General features: G+C 43.1%; 1 protein-coding gene across 1 annotated transcript; it reads left to right on the top strand.

Moving 5' to 3' along the window:
* Nucleotides 1-3,663: 3,663 nt before the first annotated feature.
* On the top strand, nt 3,664-13,856 carry slc10a1 (solute carrier family 10 member 1; the record flags this gene model as incomplete). Its single annotated transcript, XM_084314214.1, has 7 exons — nt 3,664-3,753; nt 6,412-6,498; nt 6,731-6,843; nt 8,978-9,182; nt 10,054-10,232; nt 13,436-13,635; nt 13,786-13,856. Exons 1-7 carry the CDS (start codon nt 3,712-3,714, stop codon nt 13,854-13,856), a joined length of 897 nt encoding a protein of 298 aa, XP_084170340.1. The 5' UTR covers nt 3,664-3,711.
* Between the last annotated feature and the right edge of the window lie 160 nt (nt 13,857-14,016).

Genomic DNA, 14,016 nt, shown 5'->3' with positions numbered 1-14,016 from the left:
TCCAAGACCCACTGGCAGAGGTCATAGCCCAAGCCCAGGTCCCTGAGCTTGGCTATGAGTATGGAGGGGACTATGGTATTGAATGCCGAGCTGTAGTCGATGAATAGCATTCTCACATAGTTCCCCTGCCTCTTGTCCAGGTGTGATGCTGCTGTGTGCAGCACATGGGATATGGCGTCCTCCGTGGACCTGTTGGGGCGGTATGCAAATTGCAGGGGGTCCATGTTGATGGGGAGGGAGGAGCAGATGTAGCCCTTTACTAGCTTCTCAAAGCACTTCATGGCTATGGAGGTGAGAGCTACAGGGCGGTAGTCGTTGAGGCAAGCAGGCTTGGATTTTTTGGGTACAGGGATAATAGTGGACTTCTTCAGGCAGGTGGGGATGACAGCCTGTTCTAAGGACAGGTTGAATATGTCAGTGAATACTGGGGCCAGTTGGTCGGCACAGACTTTTAGGACGCGGCCGGGGATGCCGTCCGGACCTGCTGCCTTCCTGATATTCACTTTTTTAAAGGTCCGCCTCACCTCATGCTCTGTTACCCTGAACACTGCGCCTCCATCAGCAGCCGACCCCCCCCCCCCCCCCCCCATTGCCGAGGCTTGTGAGCTGGTGTTGTTATTACCAGCATCAAACCTCGCATAGAAGGTATTGAGGTCATTTGCTAAGGAGATGTCACTGTTCAGTTTGAGGGAGGCGCCTTTGTAGTCTGTCAGGTACATCGTCTGTCATAAATGTCTATATGAATTGAAAATGGGGGACCCTGATGGAAACAAGACAAATGTCTTTTTCAGGTCTGCATCCCCTTAACAATTGTGTGTATTGAGCCATACTGTATTGTACCCATTCTGCAATCTGTTAAATAAAGTTTTCATTCATTCATTCATTCAGTTGCCACTCTGTTAAGTGTGTGTGCTCAACTGTAATTCCAACAAACGCTCCTTTCATGGAACCAACCAATTTGTCCAGAATAAAGCTGTTACCATTTTGACCTACGCCGCTCTCCTCGACATTTAGTCTCTCAAGTCCTTTTTTGCTTGTTCACCCAAAGTCCAGAAAAACACAATCTGGCATGTTGACTCCTTTCTTCATCACACAGCTTCCTGTGCAGGTTAAGAATACATTGATTATATACTCGAGGAAACCAAGTAAGTCGTCTTTACCGCTAGATATTTTATGAGAGATTAAGATATGAGTGACAGGTGTGGAGGCCAGAGTACAAACCTATTTAACCTATCACATACCTACTGTATCTAAGATAATAATTAGCCAGCTTTCAACATGGAGTGGCAACATGAGGGTTTTTATTGTGGTGTGTGTCTCTTGGAGCAGAGCAGAGAGGAGCGTCCACCTATTACTAAGGTAATACAAAACACAAACCTGGATGAGATCTGCAATGTTGGCATGCTTTGGATTGACTCATGTTATCTGGCATGTTAAATTATGTTTATTTGTTGGTTTGTGGGACCCATTCATTTGTGTGCGTGTGCGTGTGTGTGTGTGTGTGTGTGCGTGTGTGTGTGTGTGTGTGTGTGTGTGTGTGTGTGTGTGTGACTGTGTGTGTGTGTGTGTGTGTGTGTGTGTGTGTGTGTGTGTGTGTGTGTGTGTGTGTGTGTGTGTGTGTGTGTGTGTGTGTGTGTGTGTGTGTGTGTGTGTAGGTGTGTGTGTAGGTGTGTGTGTGTGTAGGTGTGTGTGTGTGTAGTAGTGTGTAGGTGTGTGTAGGTGTGTGTGTAGGTGTGTGTGTAGTAGTGTGTAGGTGTGTGTAGGTGTGTGTGTAGGTGTGTGTGTGTAGTAGTGTGTAGGTGTGTGTGTAGGTGTGTGTGTGTAGTAGTGTGTAGGTGTGTGTAGGTGTGTGTGTGTGTGTGTGTGTGTGTGTTTCGAGGTGAAACAGTGTTCCCGGCCGTGGACACTTCACATGTTCAAAACAGTTGGTATAAATAAAATGCCGTGATCTTGCCTGGTGTCAAACACATTCATCAATGTCAATCAGGCAAAGAATATCAGTTCTAAGACATCAAACTATGAGGTCACAAAGTGGGGAAGGAAGCAGTACAACAGCCTTTTCCGTGTATTCCGTGACTAGGAAGGTACCCAACTCTAGCAAAAGATTGCATGGTATTTTCAAAACTATGTTGGTACTAGTGACCAAAAATGGATTGGAAATACCATGATATAGCCATAAGACTGTGGCAACATGAGGGTTTTTATTGTGGTGTGTGTCTCTTGGAGCAGAGCAGAGAGGAGCGTCCACCTATTACTAAGGTAATACAAAACACAAACCTGGATGAGATCTGCAATGTTGGCATGCTTTTGATTGACTCATGTTATCTGGCATGTTAAATTATGCACAGATTGAATGTTTGTTGTTGTTTATTTGTTTTAACTTTATTAACAGATTGCAGAATGGGTACAATACAGTACGGCTCAATACACACAATTGTTAAGGGGATGCAGACCAGAGAAAGACTTTCGTCTTGTTTACATCAGGGTCCCCCATTTTCAATTCATCATAGAAAATAATGTTATGAATGCCCGAAAACATTTGTGATGTCACAGTATGATGTCATAATCAAACATTCTAGAACATTTGTGTATCTATTCAACAATTCTCTCACAGCTACAGAAGGTTAACCCTTTCACTGCCACACTACAGAAGGTTAACCTTTAAATCTAAACATCTAAATGCTTATTGATGTAGCCTTTCCTTCAGCCAATACCTTGACCCCCAACATTACATGGCTTATGTGAGGCTTCCAACAAACATTTCACTACCACACTACAGACGGTTAACCCTTTCACTACCACACTACAGAAGGTTAACCTTTCCTTATAATACATTTACATTTAGTCATTTAGCTTTTAGACTTACAAGGCAAATACTTCAACTGCCACAACAACTTGCCACAAGACAGAGTCATTGCCATAACAAAAGAGCCTGATGCAAGGTGTTAATGTCCCCAGAGAGAGGGGGGCCATGGAATACAATGCATTCTGGGTAGGGTTGTAGTTGCTTAAATCACAGGTGTGAACCTCTCCACAAGTTCGAAGACCATTCATCTCATGCGTTTACTGATATCTCCATGATTCATATATGTAGCTTGAAAAATATCCCACCAAAATGTTCAAGTGATGGCTTATTTTTAAGGTATGAATCTGTACTTTCACAATATGTAAAAAAAAAAAATTGGACCTTACCTCAACAAGTCCCGCGCCCCCATGCCCAGTCACAAATGATTTATTAAAAGAAATTTGGGCCATATTAGGATAATACAATTCTAAAATATCGGTTAAATGTAAAGGTTATGCTACAAATGAAAGAGCACACATCCATGTTTAGTTTATACTTATAGATGATGGCTGCAAGCTGTCAACCAAATGGAAATTCACCTCTGTCCAACTGCATAATCCATAATGCCACTGTAAATATTTTATTCTTGAGTTATAGAGGAGAGGAGATGATTTCTGAGTATTTATCACAGCGGATGATTGTCTGCTTGTCTGTTTGTCTAGAAAGTTCCAACTCTACATAACTAGAGAAACTGCCCTACCATGACAGACCCTGCATACATCCCAGACGGGCTCCTCTCTGAAACAGACCTGTGGCAACATGGCAGCATCGTATTCAACACCACAGCTGCTAACAGCACAGCCTTCATGCCCCCGGTCATAGACAAAGCCATCAGCTTAGTGACTGTCATCGGCCTCTTCATCACCATGGTGTCACTGGGCTGTACCATGGAGGTGTCCAAGATCAAGGTGATTTAACCTGCTCTCTAGTTTGTAGCATCTTCCCACTCCACCTTGTAAGTATTCCAGTGGCGTTGCAAGACTTCTGAGTGTAAGTGGGCCCAGAGAAGATGAGGGTGGGCCTTGCCTTCCCAACAGCATTGGCTCTGAAACACAAATAGGTGTTAGAGACATTGCCGGCTGTTAGCATCTGTGAAATAATAATAATAATAATAATAATAATAATAATAATAATAATAATAATAATAATAATAATAATAATAATAATAATAATAATAATAATAATAATAATAATAATAATAATAATAATAATAATAATAATAATAAAATAATGCAGATATATTAATCAAATCATATCAGAACCTCACGTTCCAATAGGCTTCTTGAATTTCTGTAATCTGTTACAAAACATGATAAAGGTCTTAGTATGCACCCAGCGGATAGTGGGGCGTAGAGATAAAAATAAAAATAAGTAAAATAATATCAAGGGTAAAATGAGCAGACATATAAAATCACAGTTTTTCACATTAGGATCTAACATCCCAACAGGCCACCTTGTTTATGGTTTGATTGAGTTTTAGTAGAATAGAAAAGACACATAAAGTGCAGACATACTATAAAATCACAGTTTTTTACAGTGCAATAAAATAGTTCTGGATTACTGTTTAAGTAACAGTTCAAAGTCGTCTTTACCTTCTGTTTGGTACCTATCCACAGTTTAAAACCTGACAGTCTTCCCTCTTGTTTGATACCCACTTTGACCCTTCGAACCTCCCACTCAGGGCAAACCTCCCTCTCAGGGCGCGGTTCTAGGCCTGGGTCTTAAACAGTTTTAAAGCCTGACAGTCTTTCTAGCTTGATACCCACACAGTTTAATACCCGGCAGTTTCTAACCTGTAATAAAAGCAATAGACAGAGTAAAATAGTGCAGTGCTTGGTCTGCCACTCAAAATCTCAGACCTATCAAGTGGAAAAACCTGATTGTGTTTTTGTTTTTATTGGTCAAATACCGGTAGTCAAAGATAACTGAAGCAGTATTCAACTAGAAATGTGTGCTCGGTAGAGCGCAAATCTCCACCAGGTGGCAGCCACCCATTTATTTTCTACTAGGTTACATATTTGTGCAAGGATTTTTCTCACCATGTACATCCCGTCCTTGCAATTCAACTCACAACAATGAATGTACTTGAGGCTACGAGTCTACTGACAGTGATACAGCTACCACGAATATTTGATTGTTTGAACCTTTTTTATTGAGTTGGGGACCATGGGATGTCTGACTAGCAAGCCAGCTATGTGTTACAGGTTGATGAATTTAGAATGGTGATTAATCTTGAGCCAAACTACTGCATTAAATGGTTTTACCACACACCTGCCGGCCAATCAGAAAAGGGTATCCATCCAGACCATGGTATAAATGTTTTTAATGCATAGGTATATCAACGACACCGCCTGGTGGACATCATGACATTTAGTCTACTATGTGGGTAGTCTCACAGTAGCTGGTAGATACCTCCGTCGCTGGAATTGATGATGTAAGGTGATGGGTCTGACCATGTGAGGTGATCCATTTTTTTTTTTTTATCTACCTTTTCTCCCATTTTCTATTTTTCTCCCATCCCAATTTCGTATCGTCCAATTCTACCCTCCCCTGTCTCAAACGTTGTTAGGACATGCCTCCCACAAGCCGGCTGCAATGTGGAGGACTAAGCCTTACATCACGTGTCCCCTCCGGTACTCGAGGAAGCATGGTCTCTAACTACACACCCGCAAGACCCCTACGCTCTGCATCTTCTGGCCGCCTCAGACCTACTCCTATCCAAGCTCCGGGAGGGTCATCAAAGAGAAGTCGCCTATTCTCAGTCCTTGCCCCACAATGGTGGAATGAACTACCCCACCCCAGTTAGGACAGCCGAAACCCGTCCAATCTTTCGCTGTCGACTAAAGACGCACTTCTTCAACCATTATCTGAATTTAAAAAAAAATCAAAAAAAGATCTAACCCTAACTAACCTTACTGTCATGCATTTGTCCTAATAAACGAACCTACACTGTAGCACTCAACACTTTATGAACATTGTTACTCAGCTGATAGAGTTGTGCCCTTCCTGATGACTTGTCCTACAGAACTTGTAAGTCGCTTTGGATAAAAGCGTCAGCTAAATGACTAAATGTAAAATGTAAATGTAAATGTAAGCAGCAGTCGCATCTTTTCACCTGCACAGCGTGATCTCTCAGCGTCGGGGGTCTGCGTTTGGAGGGCACGCCGCCCCCGTCGCTTCCTGATTCTGCTGCGCAGGCGCACCAACCGACCTGTAGGAGTCGCTGTCCACAACGTCCGATCCCCACCCATCAGCTTCCCACCCCCTAATACTGCCAATTGTATTAGTATGAACGACCAGCCAAGCTGATAGCAATGCGGAGAGCTGGGCTCGAACCCAGCGTCTCCTGCATTGGTGGTGAGCGCCTTGCCCACTGCACCACCTAGCCGCCCTCATCTTTGACCCCACGTTGGCTTCTCATTTGTTTATAAAATGAAGGGCTCCGATTGGCTGGGCCCAGGTCCATGTTCTCATGATATTTAGTCTTCAATATGTTGTAGGACTGGTAAAGGTGATGCATTATAGGAGTAGAAAGATGTCATAAATGATTTGTCCTCTCTCTCCAGGCTCACATAGTGAGACCCAAGGGCGTGGCTATAGCGTTGGTGGCCCAGTATGGCGTCATGCCCCTCACAGCCTTCTCCCTAGCTAAGGTTAGTGTCCACTGGCTTTATTCTTGGCCTGAATGCTTGTCGCAAGCACTGATCATGAAGGCACAATACGTGATTGCAGTATGGTCTGGAGAATGTTGAAATGATACCCGAAATGTCATGAATGTAAGATGTTTGCTTCAACATCATTCATGTGCATAAAGAATGAGATGGAACCAGGCCATTCAGTAGAGAGAGTTTCTATCAATATGTAAATGCTGTCACTGTGCCGCAGCTTTTCCAGCTGGGACCACTGGAGGCTGTGACTGTGCTGATCTGTGGCTGCTCTCCTGGGGGGAGCATCTCCAACATCCTGGCCTTGGCCCTGCAGGGAGACATGAACCTCAGGTACACACACACACACACACACACACACACACACACACACACACACACACACACACACACACACACACACACAGGCACACGCACAGACACAGACACACGCACACGCACACACACACACACACTTATCTGTTCTCACACTATATTCCCTTTGAAAGTCATATGCTGCAAATGGATTTGATGATGCCGGTCGATGGAGATTATGGTAGCTAAATTGTTAAAATGAAGATGTAGCACAGTTACTTATATGGAAGATAAGAAAGGTGTGAAAAAAGCTAAGGGTATAAACAGTGTGAACAGTGAGTTTAAACACTAGCCTATATATGATATACAACTATAATACATCTATAGAAGATAAAGCCAGTGTAGACAGTGTTATAAGTAGAATGAGTGAATAAGACTATGAATGAACTATAGGTTGGATGTAAGTAATATAATGAAAGTAGGTATGAATATATACAGTATAAATTATGACAGATGTAGGCAGTAGATGAATATGGATATGAGTATAATCAACAAAGTTATAACACTGGATGTCAAAAGGCATTTCCCTAGTAACACGCATGTTTTGTTTATTAGTATTGGCCCTTATTTGATTTTCATTCTTATTTAGAGTTCAGTGACCTACTGGGTTTCACCCTTATCAGCGAAAACCCGCACAATTATTATAATAAGGCCAAAATAAACCCCAACCCATACATTTAAACCACAAAATCATTCACCCTTCAAGATTCAGATTTCAGTCGGAGCCTCTCTTGAGGATGTATGGCGTCCTGTGTCTCAGGGCATTCCATCCATATCTGATCCAAGGGGCTCCTTATGTGACCCAGCGTTCTCTAAGAATGGCAGGAAAGAATGGCCTTATAGGGTCATTATTGTGGGGGAGCTAATGGTTTAAACACACTAAAGCACAAAAAGCACAAACACATGGCCTGTGTTGTCAAAGGACCTCTATGGAGTCAAAAGATAGGACTATATGTTAACAAAATATATGTTGTTAGAAGACATAGGTCTTGTTTCCTTGTACAGCCATTGGCATTGGCAAAGTCCAAGACACTTTACATACACTCAACCCCTGAGAATAGCTATGAGTCAGTGTGACTCTCTTCTGACACTAGCCGTATTACTGTTGTGCATTCAAATGAATGTGGGTCATGTGGACACTGCTCATGTGTAAACTACAAAATAGTAATACAAAAACAGTAATACAAAAATTTTCTTTTCTAGAAAAATTGTCAAACGTACATCAGTAAGAAACAAACATTTTGAGGAATATGTGGGAATATTAAGCCTTCCGGCTCCCTGTTTGAATACAAACTAATGATATTACTTAACAGTGTTATAGATATAACCAGGCAGGAACACGTGCTGCTTGTCACTGAACACTTCATTTGAATGTGTCAGGGTTACAGTTACCTGACGTGACCTACTCTGTAATGTAACGGCACAGAGAGAAGAGGTGCCATAAACACTGTTGGGCTTAGTCAGTGTTACACAATATTCAGTCTACAATTACAGACAAATTACCCCCTCTCCCCCTCACTGACAATGTTATACAACAACTGATATATATATAACTCAAGAGAAGGTCAATAAGAATACAAAACCGATAACAAATCAAATTTATAATAAGAGGTATAAGATCAATGTACACAAATATGTGTACAAAAATAATATACCTAATCAAGTAGCTACTGAACTTAAAGGTAGCTTAAACGTAAAGAACAATAAACTTTGACAGTTATTGAGAGTAAATTAGTTATAAATATGGCCACCAGTGATGTCATCAGGGACATTGAATCCTTGTGTTGTGTTCATTACAGCTCCATGAAATGATGTAGTTGAAAAAATAGCAATACCTTGTCTTATACGAACTGCTACCTTATCATTTTACTGAGCTGTAATTAACACAACACAATGATTCAATGTCCCAGGATGACATCACTGGTAACCATATATTCAAACAAATTTACTCACAATAACGGTCAAATTAAATGAATGCAAAACTGCTTAAGAGTTTTTGGATGTGTGTGAGATTATGTGCAAAATAAATCAGCATTGTTTTTGGTGAAGTGCCCCCAGACATGTGGCATTGTGATTGTTGAGTGTCTATTTGTTTCTATCTTCTTTGCCTCAGCATTGTGATGACCACCTGCTCCACGGTGCTGGCCCTGGGCATGATGCCCCTGCTGCTCTACCTGTACTGCCAGGGCTTCTCCAACCTGGAGAACGCTGTGCCCTACGCCGGCATCACCATCAGCCTGGTCATGACTCTCATACCCTGTGGGGTTGGCATCCTCATCAACTACTACAGGCCACAGTACTCCAAGAACATCACCAAGGTCAGGGTGCGGACATGTGTGTACACTAAAATGCTGGTTCTCAACATTGGTGGACCAACAAGGGGCCTCAATGTGCTGCCAGGGGGGCAGATGGGAAAACATTATGATACGATACAAAAAACATCAAAACACAAGTAAGTATTCAACTAAATAAATAACACAGAGTAAGTGGTTATTATATAGCCTAGACATATCAATAACCCTTTACTTTCTGTGGATATCACATCTACTCATGTTTCTGTGGATGTCACATGTACTCATGTTTCTGTGGATATATGACATAATACTTATGTTTCTGTGGATGTCACATGTACTCATGTTGTTTCTGTGGATATGACATCGACTCATGTTTCTGTGGGTGTCAACATGTACTCATATGTTTCTGTGGATGTCACATCTACTCATATAATTATGTGAATATCACATCTACTCATATCATCTACTCGTGTTTGCTATGAAGGGTGAAAATGGAACTACAAGATTTTCACTTGTGAATAGTAGTCATACAGAGCAGAAGTAATTTTTTAATCACTTTTGTGTTTTTATCAAACTAAAATAGGAGTCTGTTCTCAACAACCGACCGACTTCATACATGGCGGGTGTATTGATGAGGACCCAATGAAGTGGCGTGTAGAGTGCGAGCTCGTGAGATCTACGGGCCATATTTATTAGTAGTTCATATAATAGTAGTTATGCGAACAGCTGACATTGGTGACATCTAGTGGAGAAAATTAAAAAGGCATTCGTCGCACAGGCCACAAACAGCCACCAAGCAATATCAAATGGAATAAATTGGACTAACTGCATTGTAGTGTGTACAGATGGAGTCGTGATGATGACAACAATGATTCCTCTCTGCTACTCTTCACAGGTTGGTCTGATTATAATGCTAATTCTCATGGTGGGAATTGGCATCGCGACCTCCGTCGCCATCGGGGGCTCCGTGATGACAGTGCTGACCCCTCCCCTCATGGCCACCGCTGCGCTCATGCCTCTCATAGGCTTTACCTTTGGATACGTTCTCTCTCGACTCTGTCGACTTAATGGATCGTAAGTCACGATTTATATGACGGCGGTGGGTAGCGATTCACATTTCATGGATGCTCATCATGAGACATGCATTGCTCATCTATTGATGTATTACGGTTTGTGAAATGACAGTGTCAGGAGTCAGGACTCAGAGTCCAGACACATCTAAAAGTCAGTAATAGTCGATGGTATACACAGGCTTGAGTAGGCCTACTCGTCTCCGACAGACGTATCTACCACCTATTATCCCGATGATCATTAAAATACATTAAAAGGTGAGGTCAGGTCACTGTATGCTTAACTCAGCACAGCATTCAGTTGTGTTATAACACTTCCAGTTAATGTACATTGTTACAGAATAATAAGTGCCGATAGCACAAGTACTTTATTTAACAAGCATACTTTAAATAATAATAATAAATTATTAGATTTACATAGTTTTTGTTTTAGAACTCAGTCACTTACAGTAAAGGGGGTGGCATTGAAACAAACATACAGACAACAAAAACACACAAGGACGGACAGGGGAAGGCAGTGGTGAAAAGGTGGGTGTTGAGGCGGGATTGGAAAAGGGAGAGACTCTGTCTTGGGGTAGAGCGTTCCAGTTCTCCTGTCTGGAGAAGGTTCTGTCCCTAAAACCGCAAAGGTTGGACTTGGCGGTGGAGAGAAGGCAGGCTGAGTTAGATCTGAGGGACTAGTGTTCTCATTCTTCCAGTATGGCTGCCTGTAACCATTGGTAAACACTTTCAAAAGAAAATGCTCATTTCTGTGCAGTGGTAAGAAAGAGTAGGTAAAACACTAGAAAAGCATATTACTGTTCTGTGACTTTACAAGATAAGATAAGATGTTTTTGTTGATATATTTCTCATATATCAACACATAGCAACCATTGTTTCTGCCATTGCCATGTGCAAAACAATGGTTGCTATGTTACGGGCAGCCATGCCGGAAAAAAAGAGAACTACACAGACATTCCATGCAAGGCCTGTGGGTCGCCAGTGGAATGATCGACAAAAGACTACAGAAGTGAGGTTGACTTAAGAGGCCTAATTTTTTTTTTATCCACTTTTTAAATGTTTCTCCCATCCCAATTTCGCTGTGCCAATTTTCCCCCTCCCGTCTTGAACGTTGCTCGCATATGCCCCCCACTGGCCGGTTGTAGGAAGGATAGAAGCCTTGCATCACGTGTCCCCTCCACTTTCAGTTCCGCGTTCGGGTTCCGCAATCTGATTGGCCACTGACGTTTCTCTCAGCGCCAATCGCGTTACGCCTAGTTCTGCCTCTAACAGCCTGCTAGTATACTGGTTAAGCTTGGCGACTCTTTCGAAGTCGCTCTCTTTCGAAGTTGGTTAAGGTTAGAGTTTGTCTTTAGAGCAGGGCGATAGACCACCGACAAACTCTAACCTTAACCAACTTCGAAAGAGTCGCCAAGCTTAACCAGTGATCTAGGCGTAACGCGATTGGCGCTGAGAGAAACGTCAGTGGCCAATCAGATCGCGGAACCTGAACGCGGAACTGAAAGTGCGTTGGGTAAAATCTTTACGCGTCCCCTCCGGTACATGAGGAGGCAGCCTGTCACATCTTTTCACCTGCCAGCGCGGACTCTCATTTAGCGAGGTGTAACGTGTGGGAGGCTCACACTACCCCCCGCCATTTCCTGTCTCTGCTGTGCAGGCGTCCCCAACCGATCTGTAGGAGTCGCTGTCCACAACGTCCAGATTACCACCCATCGACTTCCACCCGCTAACTCTGCCAATTGAGTTAGTATGATGGCCGGCCCAAGCCCAAGGATTCGAACCCGGTGTCTCTTGCGTTGGTGACGAGCGCAATGTCCGCTGCGCCACCCAGCCGCCCTTAACACTTTCAGTGCCCAGCAGGGGGCGCACATTTATTGCTTGAATGCCCACCATCCGCTTCAATGTTACCGTTAATAATGTTTTAAATTATGGCTATGTGTCTAATCTGCCCGTCGCCCATCAATGACTCATTTTCCAGTCAACATTGTCGAAGCGGATTGTTTTTTTATCGGTTCATTTCCGTTTTATAGCATTTTGAAAAGCCCTCGTTTTCAAGAAGAAAAAAAAAGATTCCCTGATAAACGGTGATGTACTGTAATATTCTAGAACGTTGAAATTTTTCCTATTTATGAATCGTTTTCAAATAAACTGTAGATTATCGATAGTATATGTGTACGTATGCACGCTGGTGCCGCAAGCTGTAAATCGATTCTCTTATTTCCTGATCACTCGCACATATAGGGGGAAAGCTTATATCTCAGTGAAAAAAGGTCTGATTATCCTAAGACTGGTAAAATAGATTCCTTACCTGAGATCAGATGGTATCCAAATGGATTATTCCAATTCCTGATCGCCATTCCAAAAATCTATCCTTTTATTGATCCCACGCGTATACTCTAAAACACATATTACACGCTGTGCTGAGGGTCCAGGATGGGTCTGATCGGCTCCGGTTGCATGCGTGAGAGGTCAAATGTGGATTCCGGATATTTTTTTCTCGTCCATTTTCATTGAGTCCAATCCAAAAGGGTGCGTTGCCATCTGGGAGACGATAGGGGGCGCTTTTTTCCACATCTGAGCGCCTGGTGGGGCAGGCTTACCAACGGTAGACTCGGGTGCCGAAATATGAATTCAGATCGCTAATAAAAAAAAATAAAACGAATATTCTCGTGATGGGCATTCAACCCGAGAAATCTCGTTATGGGCAATCAAAGTGTTAAGAGGCCTAATCTTGAAATCTTTTGGTGACCAAAGTGGATACAGACCGATGTGTTCCAAATGCTGATGGTAAACTGTCCCAAGTGTTGAACTTCTATACCGGGGCATTTCTAGTATGGGAAACTAAAGGCAGACGGGTCTGTTAGCATGTAGTTCCCAAACAACTAAATGTCCTTCAAATAGCAGGGTAGCTGAGCGTGTGTGCGATACAGGCTGATTTGCGACATAATGCAGACGCAGTTGTTCTGTTGCTCCTCTGCCATCGCCGGCAGGTGTGTGGACTTTATTGCACCTGATGTAGTGCAGATGTGCATTATGGTAAAGCTTAGCTTTCGTGACTGCGATCAAAATGCTTGATTGTGATTGGTCAATAGCGCTCGGTTGCCCCTAACAGCGGTCAATTATTTCTCGATAATTCACCGGTCAGGGGCATCGCGCAATAATTACCGCTGTAATGTAATAACGGTGTGATGTCATGTTTCCTTGAAGGGGCCGAAGGACAGTTGCGATGGAGACCGGCTGCCAGAACATCCAGCTCTGTTTGACGGTTCTGAAGGTGGCGTTTCCTCCCGAGGTGATCGGTCCCCTCTACCTGTTCCCCACCGTGTACATCATCTTCCAGCTGATGGAGGCCACAGTGCTCATCCTACTGTTCAGGTGTCACCAGAGGTTCAAGGTCCAGAAGAAAGGTGAGCAACCTCGGCCAACGAGATGAGATGAAAGTTCAGCCGCCGGTATGTACGGCGTAATGACTGACCCGGGACGATGACAACGCAGGTGGAGAGTAGGGTTGTGACATGGGTTCTACCCTGACTGTGTTGTCCCCCCTCCTTCCCCAGGGAAGGACATGTGCCAACCAGAGATGGTTGCTCTACAGGAGGTGAAGAAGCCCACTGCTGTGGCCGTTTAATGGATGGAACTCGGAGAACCCTGTAGTGGTCTCCACCACTCAGTTACTGATCTGACAGACCAGTGGTAGCTCGCAGTAACGGACCTAAAAAAGAAAACGATCAACTTCACCAAAATGCATTTTTTTACTTTCATGTTTTTGGAACTGTAATAATTGTCCC

The sequence above is a fragment of the Notolepis coatsorum genome (assembly GCF_963971535.1).
Source record: "Notolepis coatsorum genome assembly, chromosome: 5".
Lineage (NCBI taxonomy): Eukaryota > Metazoa > Chordata > Actinopteri > Aulopiformes > Paralepididae > Notolepis > Notolepis coatsorum.
Note: the sequence above shows the minus strand (reverse complement) of the source record. Positions and strands in the feature narration are given on the sequence as shown.